This window comes from Perca fluviatilis, chromosome 17 (assembly GCF_010015445.1).
Source record: "Perca fluviatilis chromosome 17, GENO_Pfluv_1.0, whole genome shotgun sequence".
NCBI classification, from domain to species: domain Eukaryota; kingdom Metazoa; phylum Chordata; class Actinopteri; order Perciformes; family Percidae; genus Perca; species Perca fluviatilis.
The window spans coordinates 15,506,706-15,532,603 of NC_053128.1; the positions used below are offsets into that span (position 1 = coordinate 15,506,706).

Genomic DNA, 25,898 nt, shown 5'->3' on the forward strand with positions numbered 1-25,898 from the left:
GGGTGATCTTTCACAGTTTCATTTCAGAGACTTTTTCAGCTACATTTTCACAGCCTCTGACTTGAAATTGATCTTGCCAGGGTGAGGAGCCAGTCCCAGGTGCTTCATATTCAATAATGTTATCTCCAGTTGCTCGGAAAGAACCCAAGGTGTGGAGACAGGGAACCTTGAGAGACTTCAAACTAACATTTCAGAGGTGGAAAGAATGGTTAGTAATTTTCAGAGGGGCTGGTAGCACTGCCATTCGTCTTTCAAAAAAGGTGACGGATTCAGCCTAAAGGAAAGAGCTGAAAAGTCTCGAAAAAGGCTACATCGCAGAGGTTTTGATACTTGATCCTGGTGCGACAGGCAGTATTCTGCTTCCTGCTCCACAGTCCAAGTCACAAAGCATGCATTTAACTGGAGTGACAGACAATTTAATGAAAAGTCTTGTGTTCCGCTGATGGACTACAACAGGTAAACTTGGAAAAAACATTAGCTTGAGATAAGGCACTTTGTTTAACGTATCCCATCAAATTATACTTGGTGAAATGTAGCATGCTTAATGATTATTTGTCCAGCGAGTCGAAAGTGTGTCTGGAATTTGAATTAATACACTATCCAAATGATTAGTCTCATTCTTTTGGCATTTTTTTTGTTTTGATTCTAGGATAGTGAGGTGGTGAATTTGCAAAACTCTGCAACTTACAACAGCCTTGTGCACATCAACAAAACCACAGTGAGATAGAAAAATACAAAAAAGAAAATCAATGAAATTTCAATACAAGGAATACCCGCCCGTACAATTGAAGCACAGCTTTCATTTCATTTAAAGTGAGCAAGGACATCATAATCATCTAAAAACATTTATAAGATATCTTTGTTACAAGGAAAATTCAAAACATTGATTTAATATTGTCACATGTGCCTCTGCTGTGTTATCTAGTTTTCTGCCTCTTTCTTTGTCCCTCGTTCCACCCTCCCCCCTCTGCCTGTTACACACCTGAGTGTAATCAGTGTACTCAGGTAGAGTGGGGGAGGTGATAAGAAGGCAGAGAGTGAAGGGACCGGGGCACATGAAGAGCACACACAACAGCAAACTAGTGAGGAGTTTCCTCCTAACTTTTTTTCTCCACAAGCACTTTTGTTTTTCCCAACCTCCATGCACACTTAGGTGCTGGAGTTTTAATATTTTAGTTTATTGTGTTAGTTTGGGCTGGAGGTTACCCATAGTTCAGTTATTTGGCTCTTTTGTTTGTTTTAGGATTAGTTGATCCTTCTTAAGTAATTTAGGGGAGACGCGGGGAGCGACGGCCCATTGCGAGATTGGTCCAGCGTCTTCACATCTTTTTGATCTTTCTGACCCGGGGTCTCCAGTGCCTTTTGTTTCTCCTTGGTTGTTACTTTTAGGAAAATTTTTTATTAATTTAATAAAGCTTGTTGGTAAAATGTTAACCTTGTGTCTGACATCCTTTTTAAGTTTTATCCTCCAATCACTTTTGAGCCTTGGTTTGATGCTTTAAATGGAGGCCATAACAAATAAATAATAATAAATTATATATATGAGAGATATCTATATATCTATATCTCATTAGTGTCTTGCATGGACTTCCAATTAATTAGTTCACAAAAGCTACAATAAAAATATCAAACACTCATTTCGTTTTAGTAATAAGGTGGAAGCCCTGGGTAAATGAGACACAAGGGGGGAACAAAAGTCTTGAAAATGCATGAATAATTTGTCAAATATTCGTAACTATCAAAAACTGTTTACGTAGATTGTTTTCATGCCAAGAGTACATATAGATCGTAGGGGGAATCAGACAACAAAAAAACAGGAAGCAGCACTTTGAAACTGGGCAAAACAACCGGCACTACTTTATTTACAGTTTTTTTTTTTTTTTTGATTGCTTAAGCACTATTTTGAAAGCAGGGACCGTTTTTTCAAAACAGTACACCCAATCAGCAGAACTCCTCAGACGCTTTGCAAAATGAAAAACGCTTGCAAAAACTATACACTAATTTATAAAAAACATTTTGTTACCATATGAACCATACGTTTCATATGACTTAATTCAGTTTGAACCAGTTACACACTGCTGTTGCTAACCTAAAACACTTTTTAGCAATTCCACTTCTCAGTGATTAGAGTACTTAAAGTGAAGTACACAGAGAAAGTGCAAATACACAATAAGTTCACCAAACACTACACAAGACCAATGCTGCAGACTGAGGAAAATATAATGTATTTCTCTCCATATACCCAAATCAGTCAACATGGAGAATCCCAACATGTCCCAGTTTTCACTACAGTAGTGTGCATGACACTGTTAGCTCAGCAAACAGGTGGCCTGTTGCATCAGGTTGAGCTGATGTGCGTAGCAGTGGCAAGCTGGCCCCATCATATGCCTTGCAGATGAGCTTACTTTTCTGATCCTCAGGAAGGATAGTAGCAACACGCTCTTTTAGTGCAGTAGCAAAGGACTCAGCTGGTCCGATGTCCTTTATGCCTTGTGAAAGGTTTTTTTTGTAAATCAATGACAGAATTTGGTTTAACTGCTGCCATTATCTCTACGAAAGTGATTTGTGTGATTGTAAGCTAGTACGTGTTTGGCAGAGGGACGTTATCGCCTGCGTTAAGTGGCCAAAAGCGTGAAGTTAAATGAAAGGTGTTGAGAACCAATCTGATTGGATAAAATAACACGTATCCAATTCTGAGAGCTGTGCCTGGAGGAGAATTTTTAAGAAACCAATTAGAGACCAGCTTCAGATCACATGCTTGCCAAAAGTTTAAAGACTTACATAGACATACATTTGTCCGGCGTCCCTTGCCCATGGAACCGCGTGAAACATCTTGTATTTACATAGAAAATAGTTAACTGATTAAAAACTATTTTTATTAAATGCTGAGGCGATTACTACCAGCCAGCACATTGTATGAGTAAACTATTTTATTTTTTATTTTTATATTATTTTTGTGTTTAAGTATACATTTATTTTTCTGGAATTTTGATGGGGGCGGCACCCTAGCGCCCTCTATTGACAAGCCGCCACTGCTGTAAACCCTTCCACAGTGCTGCCAGTCTAAAGATACTTGTCTTATGTCTAGTTAAGTTTTAATGAAAACGTTCTGAGCATCCCACTGAAGTTTGTTCAGTTTGTATTCCTCCATTCTACTTTGATTCAGACAGTATTTTTGGTCTGTACCCTTTTGCTCTTGTTAATCAGTGAAGTGAAGACTGTAGCCTCTCCCAGATGAACTCTCAGCAGCTTGGTTTCAATCAGTGACTAGAAGCCTGTGCCAGTCAGTGAAAGAGTCTGAAGTGCCCTTAAGCAAAGCAGTCAATCCCTACCATCTCCAGCGGTGCTGTTCTGTGGCTGTTTATGTTCCATTTCTGGGGGGTTAAGCAAAAGGCAGCCACCCTGCATGGATCAAGAAAGGTCACGAGTGGTAGAGTAAGTCCCATTAAAAGTGCAGGTATGAACAGGAAAGGAGTTAGTTTTATCAGCTGAGACACTATTAAGATGAGCAGCTCGTGCCTCAGTGCTGCAGGGCTGTAAATATCCACTGGGTTAATGAGGTGTTCATTTATGGGAGCGTGCATTTACTCTCCAATAAACTCCTGCCAGGGACAAATCACTCCCCATTTCTTATAATGGCAATTTAATAGATAGTCATTTAAAAACACGACTGCGGAATCAGTGCAAAAGACAGCAGCAGGTGTGGGGGATAGGAAAGGCCAAGGGGCATGGGTGTTTCACTGTGTGTTTGTGTGCCGACTACAGTACAGCTAATGGTGGAAGGGACAAGGAGGGAAAATAACACGAGAAAAATGTATTAACATTTTAAAATCAGAAAATAAAACCACGACATTGTGTTTTCTGATGTGTTTGACAATACCCAAATGTACAGTTTCACTCCCCTACTGCATTTACACTGAGAGGTATGAATCAGGAATCTAACAGGCATTTTGCAGGTTTCAAAAAAAAGGTAATGATTGTATGTGGTGGCTGTCTGCATCTGCAAGTGTTTGAAATGCTGTTGTTCACATCAATACCCTTACGGTTTATTCTCCAGTCATGCAGCAAGCAAGTGAATACAGGTTAGGGGAATGAATACAAATAGTGAACTGCAGTATAGGGAAGACACTAGAAAGCTGCAGTTTCATATAAGTGACCGTGGGAGGGTTTTGTGCAAACAAATTGCTGCAGATACAGCACTAACTGATTTCACTTCAGTATATATGGATTATGGATGAAATACTTCTCTTTACATATGAAGAGCAGTGTGTTCATCTGAATTCATTGGAGAACGCGGAGAGCGACAGCCCAGGTTGGTCCAGCATCTTCCCATCTTTTGTTCTTACTATTAACAATCTATTCACATGACATTTTTACAATTTTTTTCAACATGCTATACCATGACTTTTTTATCACTTTTTAAAACATACTATACTATGAGTGTTTTGACTAATATACTATGACTTTTTATCACTTTTTTCAACATACTATACTGTGACCTTTTTATCACTTTTTTTTACTTACTATACTATGACTTTTGACATATTATGCTAGGATGTTATTTGATTCACTATACTACAACTTTTGTATCACTTTTTTCAACATACTTACTTATGATTCAACATACGATATACAATTACTTTTTTATCACTTTTTTCAACAGCCTATACTATGACATTTTTATTACTTTATTCAACATACTATACTAGACTTTTGTATCACTTTTTTCAACAGCCTATACTATGACATTTTTATTACTTTATTCAACATACTATACTAGACTTTTGTATCACTTTTTTCGACATACTATACTATCACTATTTTTATCACTTGATTCAACATACTATACTATGACTTTTCTCAACATACTATACTATGACTTTTCTCAACATACTATACTATGACTTTTTTGACATGCTATATATACTATGACTTTTTATTACTTTTTTAACATACTATACTATAATTTTTGTGACTTTTTTCATCATACTAAGCTATAATCTTTTTCAAAATGCTATATGTACGATGACTTTTTTATGATTTTTTTCAACATACTTTACTATGACTGTTTTGTGACTATTTTCGACATGCTATACTATGACTTTTTAATGACTTTTTTTGACATACTATCGATGACGTTTTGGTCACTTTTTCCAACATACTATACTATGACTTTTTTCGACATGCTATATATACTATGACTTTTTTGACATACTATACTATGACTTTTTCGACATGCTATACTATAACGTTTTTTGACATGTTATACTATGACTTTTTAATCACTTTTTTTCACATACTATACTATGACTTTTTTATCACTTTTTTTTGACATGCTATGCTATGACTTTTTACAACTTCTCTACTCTATGAACACCCTCAAGAATTGAAAAGCTGGGGTAGAGGGTAGTTAGTGGCACATAAGGCAAAGTCTGGTTTTAAGAACACAATGGTTGTGTGTTCAAACCTCACAATGTGCAATTAATTTTAAGGTCTGACAGTGAACATGAATATGTCAAATATGCCAGTAGAACATTTACAAAAGTAGAGAAGTTGGGGTGGAAGTTTGTTAGTGGCACAAAAGGCAAAAACTGGTTTTAAGAACACAACAGCAGTGGGTTCAAACCTCACAAGGCACCATGAATTTTAAGGTTTAACAGTGAACATGAAGATGTCAAATATGCCATGAGGACAGTTCCAAGGGTAGAGAAGTTGGGGTGGAGGGTAGTTATTGGCACACAAGGTTAATGAGGTTTTCGAAACACAATGGTTGTGTGTTCAAACTCACAAGTAGATATACATTTTAAGGTCTAACAGTGAACATGAAGATGTCAAATATGCCATGAGAACAGTCATGGTAGTAGAGAAGTTGGGGTGGAGGGTAGTTAGTGGTACAAAAGGTGAAAGCTGGTTTTTAAAAACACAACAGTTGTGAGTTCAAACCTTACAAGCAGTGATCAATTTTAAGGTCTAACAGTGAACATGAAGATGTCAAATACACCAGGAGAACAGAATTAAGTGTAGAGCAGTTGGTGTAGAGAGTAGTTCATGGCATATAATGCAAAAGCTGGTTCAGGGTTCAATACCATGGCTGATAGGGGCGCGTGGGTAAATAGACTTTTTTCAACATGCTATACTGTGACTTTTTTATCACTTTTTTTGACATACAATACTGTAACTTTTTCATCACATTTTTCGACATACTATACTATGACTTTTTTCAACATACTATACAATGACTTTATCGACATGCTATACTACGACTTTTTTCGACATGCCATACTATGAATTTTTATAATTTTTTTGGACATACTATACTATGACTTTTTCATCACATTTTTCACATACTATACTATGACTTTTTTCAACATACTATACTATGACTTTTTTCAACATACTATACTATGACTTTATCGATATGCTATACTATGACTTTTTTGGACATGCCATACTATGACTTTTTATAATTTCTTTGGACATACTATACTATGACTTTTTCAACATACTATACTATAACTTTATCGACATGCTATTCCACAACTTTTTTATCACATTTTTTTATATACTATACTATGACTTTTTCAACATACTATACAATGACTTTTTTATCACTTTTTTCAGCATACTTTGCTATGACTGTTTTGAAATCCTATGCTATACTTTTTTCGACGTACTATACTATGACTTTTTTATCACTTCTTTCGACACACTATACTATGACTTTTTTGACATTCTATGCTTTACTTTTTGGACATGCTCTACTATGACTTTTTTATAATTTTTGTTGGACATAGTATACTATGACTATTTTAACACTTTTTTTGATATACCATACTATAACTTTTTCATCACATTTTTTGACATACTATACTATGACTTTTTTCGACATGCTATACTATGACTTTATCGACATGCTATACTATGACTTTATTGACTTACTGTACTATGACTATATCAACATGCTATACTATGACTTTTTATAATTGTTTTGGACATACTATACCATGACTTTTTCAACATACTATACTATGACTTTTTTGACATGCTATACTATGATGTTTTTATCACTTTTTTTGACATACTATACTATGACTTTTTCGACATACTATACTATGACTTTTTTATCACTTTTTTCAACATACTTTACTATGACTTTTTTGAAATCCTATGCTATACTTTTTTCGACGTACTATACTATGACTTTTTTATCACTTTTTTTGACATACTATACTATGACTTTTTCAACATGCAATTCTATGACTTTTTTATAATTTCTTTGGACATACTATACTAAGACTTTTTTGACATACTATACTATGACTTTTTTCGACATGCTATACTATGACTTTTTATCATTTTTGTTGGACATGGTATACTATGACTATTTTATCACTTTTTTTGATATACCCTTCTATAACCTTTTCATCACATTTTTCGACATACTATACTATGACTTTTTTCGACATGCTATACTATGACTTTATCAACATGCTATACTATGACTTTTTCGACATGCATACTATGACTTTTTATAATTTTTTTGGACATACTATACTAAGACTTTTTCGACATACTATACTATGACTTTTTTCGACATGCTATACTATGACTTTTTTATAATTTTATTTGGACATACTATACTATGACTTTATCAACATGCTATACTATGACTTTTTCGACATGCATACTATGACTTTTTTATAATTTTTTTGGACATACTATACTATGACTTTTTCAACATACTATACATGACTTTATCGACATGCTATAATAGGACTTTTTTGACATGCTATACTATGATGTTTTTATCACTCTTTTCGACATGCTTTACTATGACTTTTTTCGAAATAATATACTATGACTTTTTTATCACTTTTTTCAACATACATTACTATGACTTTTTTGAAATCCTATGCTATACTTTTTTCAACGTACTATACTATGACTTTTTATCACTTTTTTCGACACACTATACTATGACATTTTGACATTCTATGCTTTACATTTTTTTAAATACTATACTATGACTTTTTTATAATTTTTTTGGACATACTACACTAAGACTTTTTCGACATACTATACTATGACTTTTTTCGACATGCTATACTATGACTTTTTTATAATATTTGGACATACTATACTATGACTTTATCAACATGCTATACTATGACTTTTTTGGACATGCTATACTATGACTTTTTTCACATGCTATACTATGACTTTTTTCACATGCTATATACTATGTTTTTATCACTTTTTTTGACATACTATACTATGACTTTTTCAACATACTATACAATTACTTTTTTATCACTTTTTTCAGCATACTTTGCTATGACTGTTTTGAAATCCTATGCTATACTTTTTTCGACGTACTATACTATGACTTTTTTATCATTTTTTTCGACACACTATACTATGACTTTTTTGACATTCTATGCTTTACTTTTTGGACATGCTATACTATGACTTTTTTTCACATGCTATACTATGACTTTTTTATAATTTTTGTTGGACATAGTATACTATGACTATTTTATCACTTTTTTTGATATACCATACTATAACTTTTTCATCACATTTTTCGACATACTATACTATGACTTTTTTCGACATGCTATGCTATGACTTTATCGACATGCTATACTATGACTTTATTGACATACTATACTATGACTTTATCAACATGCTATACTATGACTTTTTATAATTTTTTTGGACATACTATACTATGACTTTATCAACATGCTATACTATGACTTTTTATAATTTTTTTGGACATACTATACTATGACTTTTTCAACATACTATACTATGACTTTTTTGACATGCTATACTATGTTGTTTTTATCACTTTTTTCAAAATGCTTTCCTATGACTTTTTCGACATAATATACTATGACTTTTTTATCACTTTTTTCAACATACTATACTATGACTTTTTTGACATTCTATGCTTTACTTTTTTGACATACTATACTATGACTTTTTCAACATGCTATACTATGACTTTTTTATAATTTTTTTGGACATACTATACTAAGACTTTTTCGACATATTATACTATGACTTTTTTCGACATGCTATACTATGACTTTTTTATAATTTTTGTTGGACATAGTATACTATGACTATTTTATCACTTTTTTTGATATACCCTTCTATAACTTTTTCATCACATTTTTCGATATACTATACTATGACTTTATCGACATGCTATACTATGACTTTATTGACATACTATACTATGACTTTATCAACATGCTATACTATGACTTTTTCGACATGCATACTATGACTTTTTTATAATTTTTTTGGACATACTATACTATGGGCCCTATTTTAACGATCTGAAACGCAAGTATGAAACGCAAAACGCAAGTAGCTTTGTGGGCGGATCTCGGGCGCTGTTGCTATTATACCGGTGGGATAAATGACTCTTGCGCCCGACGCAAATCTAAAATGGGTTGGTCTGAAGTAGCTAGGTGTGGTTTGGGCGTAACGTGCAATAAACCAATCAGAGCGTCATCTCACATTCCCTTTAAGAGCAGGGCGCTTGTTCCGTGGCGGATTGCTATTATGACGGCGGATTTGCCTGGCGCACGCCAGCGGGAGCTGCCGATGCGAGATGCGGCAAAGTAATAAATGCCCATCTTGGCTGGGTGGCGATGTTGCTGCGGCCACTCGGGCGCATCTCCTCAAGTCTGGAGAGGATTGCTGCAGCAATGGAGCGTGGGCCTCCAAACGCACCACCTGCACCTGTTGTTCTCTCCTCTTCCCCCCACTCCATCTCCGTCCACCCGCTCCATCAGGAGCGCATCGCGCATTACTCCCGGACCAGATTCCGCCGGAGTGTCCAATCCCACCGTAGTTCAACATCACGTCTCCTTAAGTCCTCTAATATTTCCTCATTTATGTCATCAACACATCCATGATTCATGGAAATGTGTAAAACACAACAAGCCATAAAGAATGCTGCGACTTTTTGAGGACTGTAAGTGCCTCCTGATCTATCCAAACACATGAAGCGCATTTTCAGTAATATTTTCCTTTGTAATTATGTATGGTTTTCAAAAATGGGAACTGCTGTAGATGAGAGAAGTGTGTCGCGTTGTTGTGCACCTACATTATGGCCAAGCATGCACCCCTAAAATAGCATCTGAATAACGCGCTACTGACTTTAGACTAGCGCCACTGACTTTAGACCAGGTTTTTCCTGGTCAGTGGCGGAATTGTTTTCTGAAACTGCAGAATAGCACAAAGTAACATTTGCGCCGGAACACGCCTCCTCTTTTCGCTGAACCGCCCCCGGAGCGCAAATACATTCCCTAATTTACCGACGTGCGTCTGTGGAGGGAAAAGTCCGCTGTGCGTCGGGTGCAAAATAGGAATGATACATGCGTCGGTGTACAAAGGCAATTGCGCTGAGTGCAAGATAGGGCCCTATGACTTTATCAACATGCTATACTATGACTTTTTTGGACATGCTATACTATGACTTTAATTATAATTCTTTTGGACATACTATACTATGACTTTTTCAACATACTATACTATGACTTTTGTGACATGCTATACTATGATGTTTTTATCACCTTTTTCGACATAATATACTATGACTTTTTTATCACTTTTTTCAACATACATTACTATGACTTTTTTGAAATCCTATGCTATACTTTTTTCGATGTACTATACTATGACTTTTTATCACTTTTTTCGACACACTATACTATGACGTTTTGACATTCTATGCTTTACATTTTTTTAAATACTATACTATGACTTTTTCGACATGCTATACTATGACTTTTTTATAATTTTTTTGGACATACTATACTAAGACTTTTTCGACATACTATACTATGACTTTTTTGGACATACTATACTAAGACTTTTTCGACATACTATACTATGACTTTTTTCGACATGCTATACTATGATTTTTTTATAATATTATTTGGACATGCTATACTATGACTTTTTTGGACATACTATACTATGACTTTTTGAGGCATACTATACTATGACTTTTCGACATTGTACACTATGTTGTTCGACATGCTATACTATGACATTTTTACGACATGCTGTACTATGACTTCTTTCGACATAGTACACTATGACTTTTTTATCACCTTTTTCGATACACTATACTATGACTTTTCGATCATTTTTTTTTCGACATGACTTTTTATCACTTCTTTCGCCATACTATACTATGACTTTTTTATAATTTTTTTGGACATACTATACTATGACTTTTGCAACATACTATACTATGACTTTATCAACATGCTATACTATGACTTTTTTCGACATGCTATTCGACGACTTTTTCATCACTTTTTTTGATATACGAAATGTATATGACTTTTTTCACATGCTATACTATGACTTTTTTGACATGCTATACTATGTTGTTTTTATCCCTTTTCTGACATACTATACAATGACTTTTTGGAGATGCTATACTATGACTTTTTTCGACATGCTATACTATGACTTTTTTATAATTTTTGTTGGACATAGTATACTGTGACTATTTTATCACTTTTTTTGACATACCATACTATAACCTTTTCATCACATTTTTTGACATACTATACTATGACTTTTTTCAACATACTATACTATGACTTTTCTCGACATGCCATACAATGACTTTTTTGACATGCTATACTATGATGTTTTTATCACTTTTTTCAACATACTTTGCTATGAGTTTTTTGAAATTTTATGCTATACTTTTTTCGACGTACTATACTATGACTTTTTTATCACTTTTTTCGACACACTATACTATGACTTTTTTGACATTCTATGCTATACTTTATTTGACATACTATACTATGACTTTTTCGACATACTATACTATGACTTTTTTATCACTGTTTTTGACATACTATGACTTTTTTGAACATGCTATACTTTGACTTTTTGGACATGCTATACTATGACTCTTTTTTTACATACTATTTTATGACTTTTTTATCACTTTTTTCGACATGCTATGCTATGACTTTATCGGTATGCTATAATATGACTTTTTTTTATCACTTTTGTCGACATACTATACCATGACTTTTTTATCACTTTTTTTATACTGTGACTTTTTTCGACATGCTATACTATGACTTTTTCAACATACTATACTATGACTTTTTGACACACTATACTATGACTTTTTTTGACATACTATACTATGACTTTTTTTATAAAAAAATGTTGACATACTATACTGTGACTTTTTTTGACATAGTACACTATGTTGTTCGACATGCTATACTATGAAAGTTTTGCGACATGCTGTACTATGACTTCTTTCGACATAGTACACTATGACTTTTTTATCAACTTTTTCGATGCACTATACTATGACTTTTTAATCACTTCTTTCGCCATACTATACTATGACTTTTTGACATACTATACTATGACTTTTTCATCACTTTTTTCAACATACTATACTATGACTTTTTAATCACTTTTTTCAACATACTATACTATGACTGTTTGACATACTATACTATGACTTTTTAATCAATTTTTTCAACATACTATACTATGACTTTTTAATCAATTTTTTCAACATACTGTACTATGACTTTCTGACATACTATGCTATTACTTTTATAGTACTTTTGTCGACTTACTATACTGTTACTTTTTAGTCTCTGTTTTGACATACTATACTATGACTTTTAATCACTTTTGTCGACTTACTATACTGTTACTTTTTAGTCTCTGTTTTGACATACTATACTATGACTTTTAATCACTTTTTTCAAAATGCTATAGTATGACTTTTTTATCACTTTTTTCGACATACTATACTATGACTTTTTATCACTTTTGTCGACATACTATAGTATGACTTTTTTATCAATTCTTTTTACATACTATATACTGTGACTTTTTTCTCACTTTTGTCAACATGCTATACTATGACTTTTTATCATTTTATTCAAGATACTATACTATGACTTTTTTATCACTTTTTTCGACATTTTATACTATGACTCTTTTTTTTACTTTTTTCAACATACTATACTATTTCTTTTTTATCACTTTTTTGACATACTATTCTTTGACTTTTGCATCATATTTTTCAACATACTATGCTAAGACTTTTTAGATATGCTATACTATGACTTTTTTCGACATGTTATACTGTAACTTTTTTGTCATTTTTTGGGACATACTATACTATGACTTTTTGAACATACTATACTATGACTTTTTCATCACATTTTTCAACATACTACAGTATCACTTTTTTCGACATGCTATACTAAGACTTTTTAGATATGCTATACTATGACTTTTTTCGATGCTATAAAATTACTTTTTAATCACTTTTTTCAACATGCTTTACTATGACTTTTTTATCATTTTTTTCGATACACTATACTATGAATTTTTTCGAAATACTATACTAGACTTTTTTATCACTTACCATACTGTGGCTTTTTAGTCACTTTTTTCGACATATTATACCATGACTTTTTCGACATGCTATACTATGACTTTTTCCTTAAGTTTTTTTTTTACATGCTATACTATGACTTTTTTTATCACTTTTTATAGTATGACTTCTTTATACATTTTTTCAACATGCTACACTTTCATTTTTATCACCTTGTCGACATACTATACTATGACATTTTTTCGATATATTATATTATGACTTTTTCATCACTTTTGTCGTCATACTATACTATGACTTTAAAAAAAAATTGACATACTATACTGTGACTTTTTAATAATTTTTTTAGTAATCGTATAGTATATTGAAAACAATGGTAAAGTCATAGTATAGTATGTCAAAAAAGTCATACTGTTAAAAAAGTAAAAGTATAGTAAGACAAAAAAGTGATTAAAAAAAGGGATACAAAAGTCATAGTATAGTATGTTGAAACAAGTGCAGCATGTCGAAAAAGAAGAAATCGTATAGCATGTCGAAAACAATGGTAAAGTCATAGTATAGTATGTCAAAAAGGTCATACTGTTAAAAAAGTTAACAAGGTCATTGTATAGTACGTTGAATAAAGTCTTAGTATAGAATGACAATAAAGTCGAAAAAAGTGATACAAAACTTGTAATATGGTATTTAAAATAGTTGTGAAAAAATCATAGTATGGTTTGTCAAAAAAAGTCATAGTATAGTATGTAGAAAAATCCCATAGCATTGTTTGTCTAAAAAAGGGATAAAAGTTATAGTATATTATGTCGGAAAAAAGTCATAGTATGTCATTCAAAATGCCATAAAAAGTCATAGTATAGTATTTCTTACATTTCATTAAAAAAAGCCATAGTGTAATATGTCATACAAAATGCTATGAAAAAGTCATCGTTTAATATGTGGTTCAAAATTCCATAAAAAGGCATAGTATAGTATGTAATACAACATTTCATTAAGAAAGTCATAGTATAATGTCATACAAACATACATCCTATTAAAAAGTCAAAGTTTAGCATGTCAATCAAAATGTCATATAAAATGTCATAGTATGATATGTTTTAAAAATGTCATAAAATGGCATAGTATAGTATATCATATGAACTGCCATAAAAAATGTGTAGTATGTTGTTCAAAAAGCCCATTTTCATGTGGTCAAAAATCTTGGCCTGAGCTTTGGCTGTGGTTGAGCATCTTTTAAATCTTTTACCCGGAAGCATGCATTAGCTCCACAGCTGTTATATTTGTCATATAACAAAATACATTACAAGCTCAGAGCTGAGACCTGCCTGACGGGCTGAATCATGAAGCTAAGACTTGTTCCCTAACTCAGGATGTGGAGGCAGCAAAAGCTTCATCTGCTGAGATGGCTGATGGAGAGTTGTCTGAAATACAGTACCTCAGCTCACAGCCAGAGGGGGAGCATTGCACACAGTTTTATTGCAGAGTGATGTACATAAAACCCAGCCTTATGTCAACTGTAATCAGTCCCTTTCTGATGTACTTGCCATATCTTTATAATTGGTATAATTTGCAGTAATGACTTTACAGATTTAACTCTAATATTGATGATGCAAAAATCCCCCAATCTCTTACTGCCATTACCAATTTTTTTATCTATTATATTTTCATTTATCTGTACTGAGGCGTACTATATACTGTATCTTTTTTTAAGCCCAGCAGAAAATAATTCCTATTACATGTTAAGGTATTAATTTGGTCCCTTTCACTATATTCTGTATGATCGAATTTTGGAATATGCATCTTTGAATACCACTTATCAGTGAAACATAATTCAATATGACATTTCATAATTTTATGACAATTATATACAGAATTTATAATTTTAATATAAACAAAGCAATATTTGACAATACATTGATATAGACTACATTATTGGAGAATGCAAGTTTTCAGATTTGAATGGTAATGAATTAAAACAATTCTGCTGTGCTTGTTCAAAGCAAAGCAGGTTTAAAGCAAATGTATGCAACTTCTCTTGAACAGGGATTACTGTAATTGAAGAGGCATAAATCCAGTAAATGGATTCAGTCAGTTAACAATATCTATAAATTCTACTTTTCATATGGAAGAGGAAGAAGTAAGTATATTGCACCCATACTGCAATACTTTGGTGTAAAAAAGTAAAAGGGGAAAAGATGTAATGTAAAGCAGAGTAATACATCTAAAAATAACTGCATCCTAAAATATGAGTTACAGGTATCGGGTTGGAGGAAAGTGTCTGACTCCATTATGACCTCCCTCCCAGTGACTGTGTTGACCCTGAGCCCACATTCCTGAAGCTGGATCTGAGAACCTTTGAGGGGGGTAACTTTTAGTTGAGTTAGAGTATATTGAGGGTGAAAATGGATGTCAACCAAACCCACTCAGAACCTGTACGGGTACTGTGTGTGTGTGTGTGTGAGTGTGTGTGTGTGTGTGTGTGTGTGTGTGTGTGTGTGTGTGTGTGTGTGTGTGTGTGTGTGTGTGTGTGTTATGACTCCAAGTTTGAGCTCCCAGTGTGGGCTTCCTTCTATCAATAAAAAATGGTTCCTGTGAATGGAATTCATTGACCCGGGCTGTAACTGAGTGACACCCTGTGGTGTAGTGCCAGCTCACAAATGGCTCATTTGTTTATAAGCTGACAATCACAGGCAGACCAACATGGAGAGGCACTGATATAAACAATGTTTCGCTCTAAAATTCGTACTGAAAAGAAAATGTGGAACTCTAAGTGTACAAGGATTACATAGTTGCTTTGATAATTCATTCATAATGTATCGAGTGGGGAGAAGAGACCTAATTATCTTTGATTTGAGGGAAATTAGTGATATACAATTTATTATTTTTTGTGGTAACATTAAAAAGGTAAATTGGAACACAGCACTCAATGGTACATGATGTATTTTAGACCGTCACTGAATTAAAGAATTTTGATTAGTTTCTTATAAAGCAAGCTTTATTTTTGCATGGTACAGACATTACCATGCTTTTTCTACTTGCATCAGAATAGAAAAAATGCTAATAATTCATAAATAATATAAGTAAGGCAGGGTCCATGGAACCCTTACTTCCTTGTAGAAATACAACTTGTTTACAGAAGATATTTTGACTAGTCATTGCAGGAAAAGCACAGGTGTCTACTATTAACATTAACGATGGCTCTGCTCTATTCAGGTGCCCCAATAAGCCATTACTGTGGGACTGTGTACCAGCATGCACAATAGGAGACTGTAACTGAAGCCGCAAAATGGAATCATCCATTTTATTATTTACACCTGTGCTTTGTGTACTGCGATATGTCCGAATTTGTCTATAAGTGTTTACCGTACAAAAACAACTCAGATACAGAGACACAATGGTCATTTCATTGGAGCTCTGCACTTTGTTCATTCTCGCAATAAAAAGGCATACCTGAGCACAAGCAGGTGGCAGTGTTTCATTTCGGTCAGGTTGCTTTTTGAATAATATCAATGCGTTGCCAGCAACCAGCAACATTTTAGGTATGTAGATTACGTATGTATCTGTTCTTCAGAATGAAGAATTGGTATGTAAATGGACCCTCTAAAGTAAGCCTTTAGTTTTCTGAAATCCTCGTCCTGGCCCTTCGAATGGGTTGTTGTAAATACCTTCTAAATATCATAATAACTAATAATAATTCAGAATAAAAGATTTCATGGAAAAGTACAGAGCACAGAGGGAGATGGAGGAGGAGAAACAGATGCACAGACCTCTGCAATCAACATAAATAAATCCCTGAATATTTCCAAAATAGTGTATGCATCTTCCATTGTCCTTACAACTGCTTTGAATTCACTGAGACTAATAGGTTCCTTACGTTTTGAGTATTACTGTGGGCAGTTTCACGCAGAGGAAGCAAGTATTATGAAAACTTGATGTAGAATTCACATTTAAAGGTAATGTGGTCTAAAACTCCAGTCCTCATGGGACACTGTCCCCCTGTGAAATAATACCTACACTGAATGCTGAGGCAAAAAACTAATTTAAGGCAGAAAACTAATGATTTCTAATTGAGGCTGAAAAAAAGCCATGTGTGGAAATATATACTTTTAAGTATTTCTATAAAACTACCTCCTTATTGAAATGAAATCAGTTTAAATTCATGTTTATAAGTACCTATATTTTCCTTGGACATTTCTTTGACTGTACTCTCCTTTGTAGTATGCATTCATACAGGCCTATGAACACTGGGATGTAGGCAATACAACGATTGAGAAATAAGAAAACATTTTTAATAATCAATGAATTGTTGAAGTCATTCATCAAGCAAAAATGCCAAGCATTTACTGGATCCAGGTCTGAAATTGTGACGATTCACTTCTTTCTTCTGTTTTATATTACTAAGTAATAGTATTGGTCGAAGGTCTAACCTGCACTAATAACATATTATAATATATATAACCCCAAGGAGATTAAATATATAAATATACAGAGGACTCAACAGAGCACTTATTACCATGGATCTCAGTTAACACACTGCTATGACTCGTAGACTAATGCAGTAATAATAGCCACACTGAGACTTACTCCACACATAGGCTTATTTGTGCAAGACTGTGAGGGATCGAACAGTGCTTCATCAGATAAACAATAACATGCTGGGCTTTTTTTAACAATGGAGAAGTGATTTGACCTTGTGGCTCAAAATGTACAGAGGGACAGGCTGGACAAAAGCATAACTGGGTAGATGAATGTTTTAATGGATTGATAATAATGGGTGAAATTAGTAGCCATGTCCTAAATAATAAAAGCAATAAAAAGGTGAGAATTACTGATTAATCTGGATCAAAGGCAATAAGATATCCATATCATGTAGTGAACAGATTGATAGAAAGTCTATAATTGTCTCTTTTTCGAATTGGAAATCATCAAAGATTACAAAATCAGTCATTATACATTCCAGAAGTTCTGTCTTTCATTACATGCAGCTCAGCATCGCAAGGTGTGATTTTTCAATTTTTCACAAGGGACCACGATATTTTTAATGAGGCCTTTAGCTAGTGCCAATAAATAGCGTACAATTCCATTTTTTCCAGGACATAAACTACCCAAGATTTTCAATGCCTTGTCTTTATTTTTACCTAATTTTGTGCTACACAGGAAACAGACGTCTGCATGGACATCTGCTTTCAATTCCTACAGGTTTACTTTGTCCAATCTGGCAACCCCACCTCCAGTCCAGTGTGGGGTGTTTTCATAAGACCCGTTTTCTTATTTGATTGTGTTTTAAGGAGTAGATGTCAGTCAGGAGCATATTTATTTCATATGACTGTGATGAATGAGGGGATAATGAGAGAAAAAAACCCACAAGCTAATGTAGTAACAGATCCTAAAAGTTGTGTGTTATGTGATGGAACAGATTTGAATGTCTTAATTAAGATTCCCCTATTTATATAGATAATACTTTCAATTTAATGTTTTGTGAGAGCATGTTTTCATGTGCAAGTAATGCAAAGGTGATCCAAGTGATTCTGGTTGAAATACTATCCTCCAGCTAATTCATGTCCATCATGTTTGCAGGCAATGGACTCCTGGGTTTGAATATGGAATTAGAATAACCTGTTATCAATATACAGGCTTTACAGGCTTAAATTACACATGGAACGCAGTTTGGACAAAAGGTAAAAGACCATAAAAAAAGTTTGACTTATGGAATTCACACCAATCTTTGTGCAATGTTTCTGATGGTAAATGAGCTGTAACATCTGTCAGTAAAAGCACTCAACGGGAGGCAATTAGAGGAGCGACCTGCACCTTTGTTTGTTTATTCTTTTATAGAATGACTGAGTGACTTACATGGTCTGTTGTTTTGAAAGTTTTGTGTTACACGGGGCATAGGAAAGATCTCGTTTAGAGGCACATACTGTTTTTAATTATGATGTTTTTGTGCAGTTTGCGTTGGCTATACGGTTATGACTTTAGTTATGAAATATGGTTCTTCTCTGCTCATTTCCTTTCTAGCACACAATCACACAATGAAAGTTACAGACATGCCACATGCTCGTTCAGTTGTGCATTACATATAGGATCAACAGAAAAAAAGTCAGAGGTATAATTTGTTAGCAAGACAGATTACAAATTCTACCTGATTTATCAACATGTCAGAGGTAAAGGCCTTAATAATTCATAGAGGGAAAATGCAGAGGTTGTTAATGTTAAATAAGATCAGTGTGTTATGGCCTTTGCATTCCAGATGTTACCTTCATGTCAGGTCAACTTTCATCATCAAACTCAAATGAAAATCAAAGGAATTGCCTGTACTCTGCATGCAGCCATTTGCTGAAACTTTTCCTCTCTTGGTGGAGAGGGAAAAAAATACTGTAGATAAGGAAGAAATTGAAAAATACTAAAGCTACCCATGATTCTGAGCGTGTCGTTTAGCATTTTTCAATGTTTTAATGCAAGAAATCAAACAAAGCAGACAGAGGAAAAGCTAAGTTACATCTTAGTAAGTACTCTGTGGATTGAATCACTTACCTCTCATACCTCACACCTCATTTATGCCCATAAATTGTGTTTCCTGTCTTAACATTGCTCGTGCACATCAGTCATACACAGACCTCTATGACCTCCTCTAGCACAGTCACTCCTAAATCAAAGCATAAACTAACGAGTCAATTAGCTTTCTTTTCCTGTTGATATAACAAATCAATTAACTCTCATTTCCTGTACATCTAAAGAGTCTGTTAGCTCTGGTTTCCTGTTTGTTTCCTGCAGGATCCACATGCGCTGGCAGAGCAGCTGCCTTGTTTGTGGCAGACCACATGCACACATCAAACATGTTCTAATAGCAGCCTTATCACAGCACATTAACCTCACATAAACATGCCATGAACCCAAGGTCACGGCAGGAGGGGAGGGCAGCATGTGTGTACGCGTGTGTGTGTGCGTGCGTGTGTGGTGTGTACACCCACCCACACATTTCTTCATGACAGCCAAAACACATGATCAGTGTATAGCTTATACCAGACAACTGACTCGTATCAACAATTAATAATTTTAAAAAGTATTCTTTAAATAGTCTTAAAATGCTTGAGACTTATTGCATTATTATTTGTTTGGCTTTTTTATGCATTTTTATTATTATTAGATTTACTACTATGTTCATTCCCACAATGATGCATACATGATGTTTTTATTATGAATGTGCAGGATGAGGAACATGTTCTTTATTAGATCTGTTTTTGGTCTCCACCAACTCCTGAGAAAAATAGCTGACCCTGCTAAATGCTCCATTATTTTCACAAACCAAAACCATAAACAGTTAGAATATGCTAAAATGCTATGTATAGCTCAGGGAAACTGCAGTCAGGTGCTAATTTTCTGCGGGGTTGTCATTACAAGTGACCCCTTTCATATTGCACATAATCATTTGATGCATTGTTGATATGAAAATATTGATCACAGCAGCTTTAAAGCCTCGAAATTCAAGGGATCACATATCACACAAAAATCCATCTTGGCAGGCTTCATGTAATGCATTTGTGAAAACAACAACATCTGGCGCGTCAGGTTAGGCCATCACTAGTCTTGCATTGCCAGACCTATCTCCCCAGCAATTGCGGAGTAAGGTCTGGCCCCTCCACATATACATTCCTGGATAGGAGAAAAAATGCTCTGGGTTGTTTGCATTTTTTTCAACCAATCACAATCGTCTTGGTCGTTCCAAGTTTTCTTCGAAACTTGCCATTTTCAGCGAATAGCTTCATAGCTCTAAGTTTGTTGTCATTCCCAAAACGAGTTTTGCAAGGCGAGGGACATCCAGCAGAATATCTGTCGAGACTAGGTCATCGCTGACTTCCCACCGATTTGCATATGGGCCAAGCATGAGCAATAACATGTGATTTTAATCTAGATAAATATTTTATTGTTGTCATGATAATACTATTACAATCATCTCATACCATAAGTGAAATGTGAAAGACCTAAAGCACTGTGGCCTATCTGTGTATACAGCCTTATGTATTAAAACTGAATTATTATGACCATCATATGCATTTGAAATCATACTTGAACACATTTGAAATAACACATTTGGAAATCATAGTGACGGCAAAAATATGAGAAAAAACGTTTCATATGGCCTACAGCAAAAATATAAAAGTTAAATAAATTAAACAAATGATCTCTATGTGAAAAAAAATACATGCGTAAGGAGAATCCTTTCAGCAGACACATACAGCAAAGCAAGTGATAACACTGATATACATCAAGTACAATACAATCATATGTCCCTTCCAAAAATGTCATTTCAGTGAGACACATAACACGGGCTATGGTGGTTAGTTCCTGATTTTCTTTTCAAAAATATACTGCATATCTATTTATATATTTATATAAACAACAACAAAACTTTTCATAATTTTAAATTTTTTATAATTCTAAAATACATCTATAATATTTAGAAACAATATGTACAACCCCCCCCCCCCCTCCTGCATTTATGCAACATTAAACAAATTCTTCTAAAATGGAAGAATAATTTACAATCTGAAGAGTTTGTAAGGCCAGGTGGGTTTAAGAGCTGATAGACTTTGTTTGTCTCTCTCTCACACACGCACACACGCATGCACACGCGCGCGCGCGCGCACACACACACACACACACACACACACACACACACACACACACACACACGCATACAAAGGACATATGGTTCTAGTTGTACTTATTGAAGGTATTTGATATTAAGCAATAGTTTCAGCCATGTTCTCGTGTTCATTCACTGAACAGTCACTTCAGTAAGATCTCATATTCTCAGAGGTTTGAATGTTGAGTATCTATTGTAACACTAAGGGAACTGACATGTTGTGTAATGTCAGAGAGATGTCCGATAACACATCCTGTTTGTGAGCTTTCGCTTTGTCTTTCAGATGCGTTCTGTGTACCCGCTCCTGCTGTGTGTGTGTGTGTGTGTGTGTGTGTGTGTGTGTGTGTAAAATAACTGAAACCTTATGAAACCTTTATGTTCCAAGAAACCTAACATTATATAAACTTACATGCTCATCAAGGCCTCAATTTGTAAGAGACATGCTCTATTGACATTATTTACCATTCAACACAAACTTTATCTAACTTAACATCCATGGAGTGTACTGTTACCCGACAGCTAGAGCTGATTTCACATCCTTTCTCCATGCTTTTTTTTCGTGAACGGTCTCTGAGAGTCACCACACTTTTGTGGCCTCCTCTAGGTCTTATGATACATGATCAGACCTCGCTTTACATGATCTGATACATGAAACCAACACATGTGAGAGTTTATACACATGAAGGCTGACTGTTTTTATAGAGTTCCAACTAATGCTCCACTAGAGGAATGCAGTCCAGGTCTGTGGGATCACTGTAAGCAATGTGCAGAGGAAAACATGAATAGATGGTAAGGACAGGGAGGTGGTCGACGCCGAAGATGTGGGTTGGTAGTTGAAGTGGCTGTGAACTCTGTCAGGTGGCTGCACTGTGATGTAACCATTGATGATGCGAACCAGTGGGGGAGGTGGAGACTGGACCATAGTGCTGTGAAGACAAGACAAAAGAGTAGAAAAGACAAATCAGATTAAAAAAATGTCTTAAACATCTCTTAAAAATATTTTCAACATCAGATTCTTTCTATGAGCGATGGGGTCCTACATGAACACAATCTTAGAAAATTTTCCTCATGTTGCCAGGCTGCCGTCAATCAAATGTGATGACTTTTTCACTCCATTCAGTGGGTGTTATCAGTGTTTATCAGTGTTATAGATATGGGTTAGAAAGGGCCTGCTACACTTACTATTAGGTTCGGAAGGCAGTTATCATCTATTCATAAGGTACTATCGCCATTGGCGTGGTCTGGACCCCTTGGAATTACTATTTAATGCTCTGGGGTCCCGTTGTGAATTCAAACAAAACAAAGATTACTTGGTTAGGGTTAGGCAAAGATTGTGGTTTGGGTTAAAATACTTACATTCATGGCACTAGTTAAGAAAGTCACACAATGAATGTAACTATGTAACTTTTCAAAAACTTTCAAAGAGTGAAAGTCCTGTGTTGTGTTGTTTAATATTACTCCCTACAATGTTGCTCTTCACACTACGTCAGCTCACAGCCCCATGGTCGAGCAGCTGCTCTGAGCGTTGAATATTGACGCATGTAAACCTTAAAATACAATTATGAACCTGAAAATGAGCATAATATTGGGGCTTTAATTGTGATTTGCATTGCAAAACTGGTAGCCCAGTTTGAATTAACATATTTCAAAAAAAGGCAACTCAAAAATCTCCCCATTTTCTGGAGTTACAGTGGACTGGGTAACACCTTATTATTTCAGACTCATTTTTTATTTTTTTTAACATACAGCATTCTGTTCTTTCTCTGCACTGCTAGGCTACTTCACTGTTTGTTGGCATTGAAAGGAAAATCATGGTGTATTCTACAGAAGAACAGGACTCTACATCCCCATAACGTCCACAATTGCAGAAAATATGCAGACTGCAGGAAAAAACAATGGAAATATTAATGATGTTGTTGGCTACAAAGGAACATTTCTTGACAAAGGAATCCTTTGATACAGCACTGACCAATCAGCAGAGATTTTACAAATACAAAACTCCTGGGCGGCAACTCATTGATCAGCTCATGGCTATAAACCAACAGCCAATCAGCCTAGTCTGCTTCTAGTCTCTTTCTCTCACAATATTATATATCCTGTCTGTCTCTCTTTATCTGTCCTTTTCTAAACAAGTCTGGCAATTAAATCATTTCGGCTCTCCTGTTTGATGCAGAGACTGCCTTGCTTGTGTGGCTTTGACTGGGACGAGGCCAGGCAAAACAAACACACAAGTTCCTGAAATCAGGATCTCCTCATACCAGTGGGCTGCAACAGCATTACGGCATCCAATATTAGAGTAAAGGGATTGCAAGATAGTATTTTGTTTTTACTGGATTTAGGTTTTATTGAGAAAGATATTTTGACAAGCCTCAACATAAAGAAAAATAAGTCTATCATAATTTAACAAGGAATTCAATTATTTCATCATCAATTATTATATATCATCAATTATGTCATCATCCTGACCCTCTGCAGACAAGTGAGAGTACGCTTAGAGGGATTGTTGTGGACAAATGAGCTTCAGTTTGGATAGCCGACTGCTCTTTGGCTGAAGTAGTGACACAGTTGGAAAAGTTTGGAGGGTTAAGCGCCACTCAAAATAAGATGGCCAAAATATGCTGTGTTGTCAGTTGTCAGTGATGGATGAGAGAACAACCACACAAATAGGAAACAGCACATAGATTCCAGTGACTAACAGTCCTCTCCAGAATCAAACAGGAGCTTGTTAGCAGATTAAACTCTCTGGTAATGGCCAGTTTGAAATGCTGAGCAAAATTTTTCAACTGTTTTACTATATTCGTGGGGTCCAAAAACCGGGGACTACAGTATACTTGTGGGGTCTGCACAGCCTCGTGGGGACCAAAATGCTGGTCCCCATGAGTTTAAAGGGCTGTTTGAGGGTTAAGACTTGGTTTTAGGACTAGGGTTAGAATTAGGTTATGGTTAGGGTGAGGGTAAGGGTTAAGGTTAGACTGATAGTGTGTCCGCTACTTACAGATACTTGGAGTAAATCATATTTGCTTTGCATTGATTGATGTTAGCTCAAGGCTGTACTGCCTGCAGCTTCAGGCTATAGTTACATTTTAATATAAAAAAATATTTCAGACCAAGCAGAACACTTAACTAGTACATTTTCAGCAAGACTTATTTATTTAAAGTTTCTGTAAATTATTGAAGCAGACATTTAAAAGTCTAAAATATGAGGATTTTTGAAAGAAGTTACGAAGCAGGTTTAGTTTAGGTTTGAGGGCAAGAAGAGGCGTAAGGAAACCCGGTGGGGCACATCGCTCTGTGGCCAAGCATCAAACACAACAGAGAACTGTGGTGCTGTAGTTGCTTCTGTTTGTTGGACTCCCCCTCTCTCAGCCACCTTTTCAGACATTCAAATATACAAAGACGTGCACCGTGTCCACTTTGTAACATGTGTACACAAACAGTCTGTTTCCTTTCCGTTCAAAATACAGGGTCTCTCAGAAGGAGAGAAAACATTTCTGCAGACATAAAGTACACAAACGTTCACAAACCCCCTCTGTTCCCGTGAAGAACAGACGCTGCATGGTTGGACATTTTTTTCCATCGCTAATTTGGAATAGTGTATACTGTACATAATACATAGTACAAAATACATATTCATATGGAGGTAAAAATCACTAGAGGCTTATGAGCAGAGTCCTGCACAGGTCAAATTTTGCAAACCCTTAACCGCAGGTTAGCTGTAATTATTGATAAATCACTGGCATAATTGTAGACTAACGAGGTAAAATTGAATATAAAAAGCCTGCAACACCAAACTTTATTTTCTCTTTTTCCTAATTTCTCCTGTTT

General features: G+C 34.9%; 1 protein-coding gene across 1 annotated transcript in view; it reads right to left on the bottom strand.

Annotated features, from left to right (window-relative positions):
• Window positions 1-21,327: 21,327 nt before the first annotated feature.
• trabd2a (TraB domain containing 2A) overlaps window positions 21,328-25,898 on the bottom strand; it is a 64,810-nt gene continuing 60,239 nt past the window's right edge. The window contains exon 7 of the mRNA XM_039778790.1: window positions 21,328-22,999. Within this exon, the coding sequence (XP_039634724.1) occupies window positions 22,795-22,999 (205 nt within the window). The 3' untranslated portion in view covers window positions 21,328-22,794. The remainder of the gene's footprint in view (window positions 23,000-25,898) is intronic.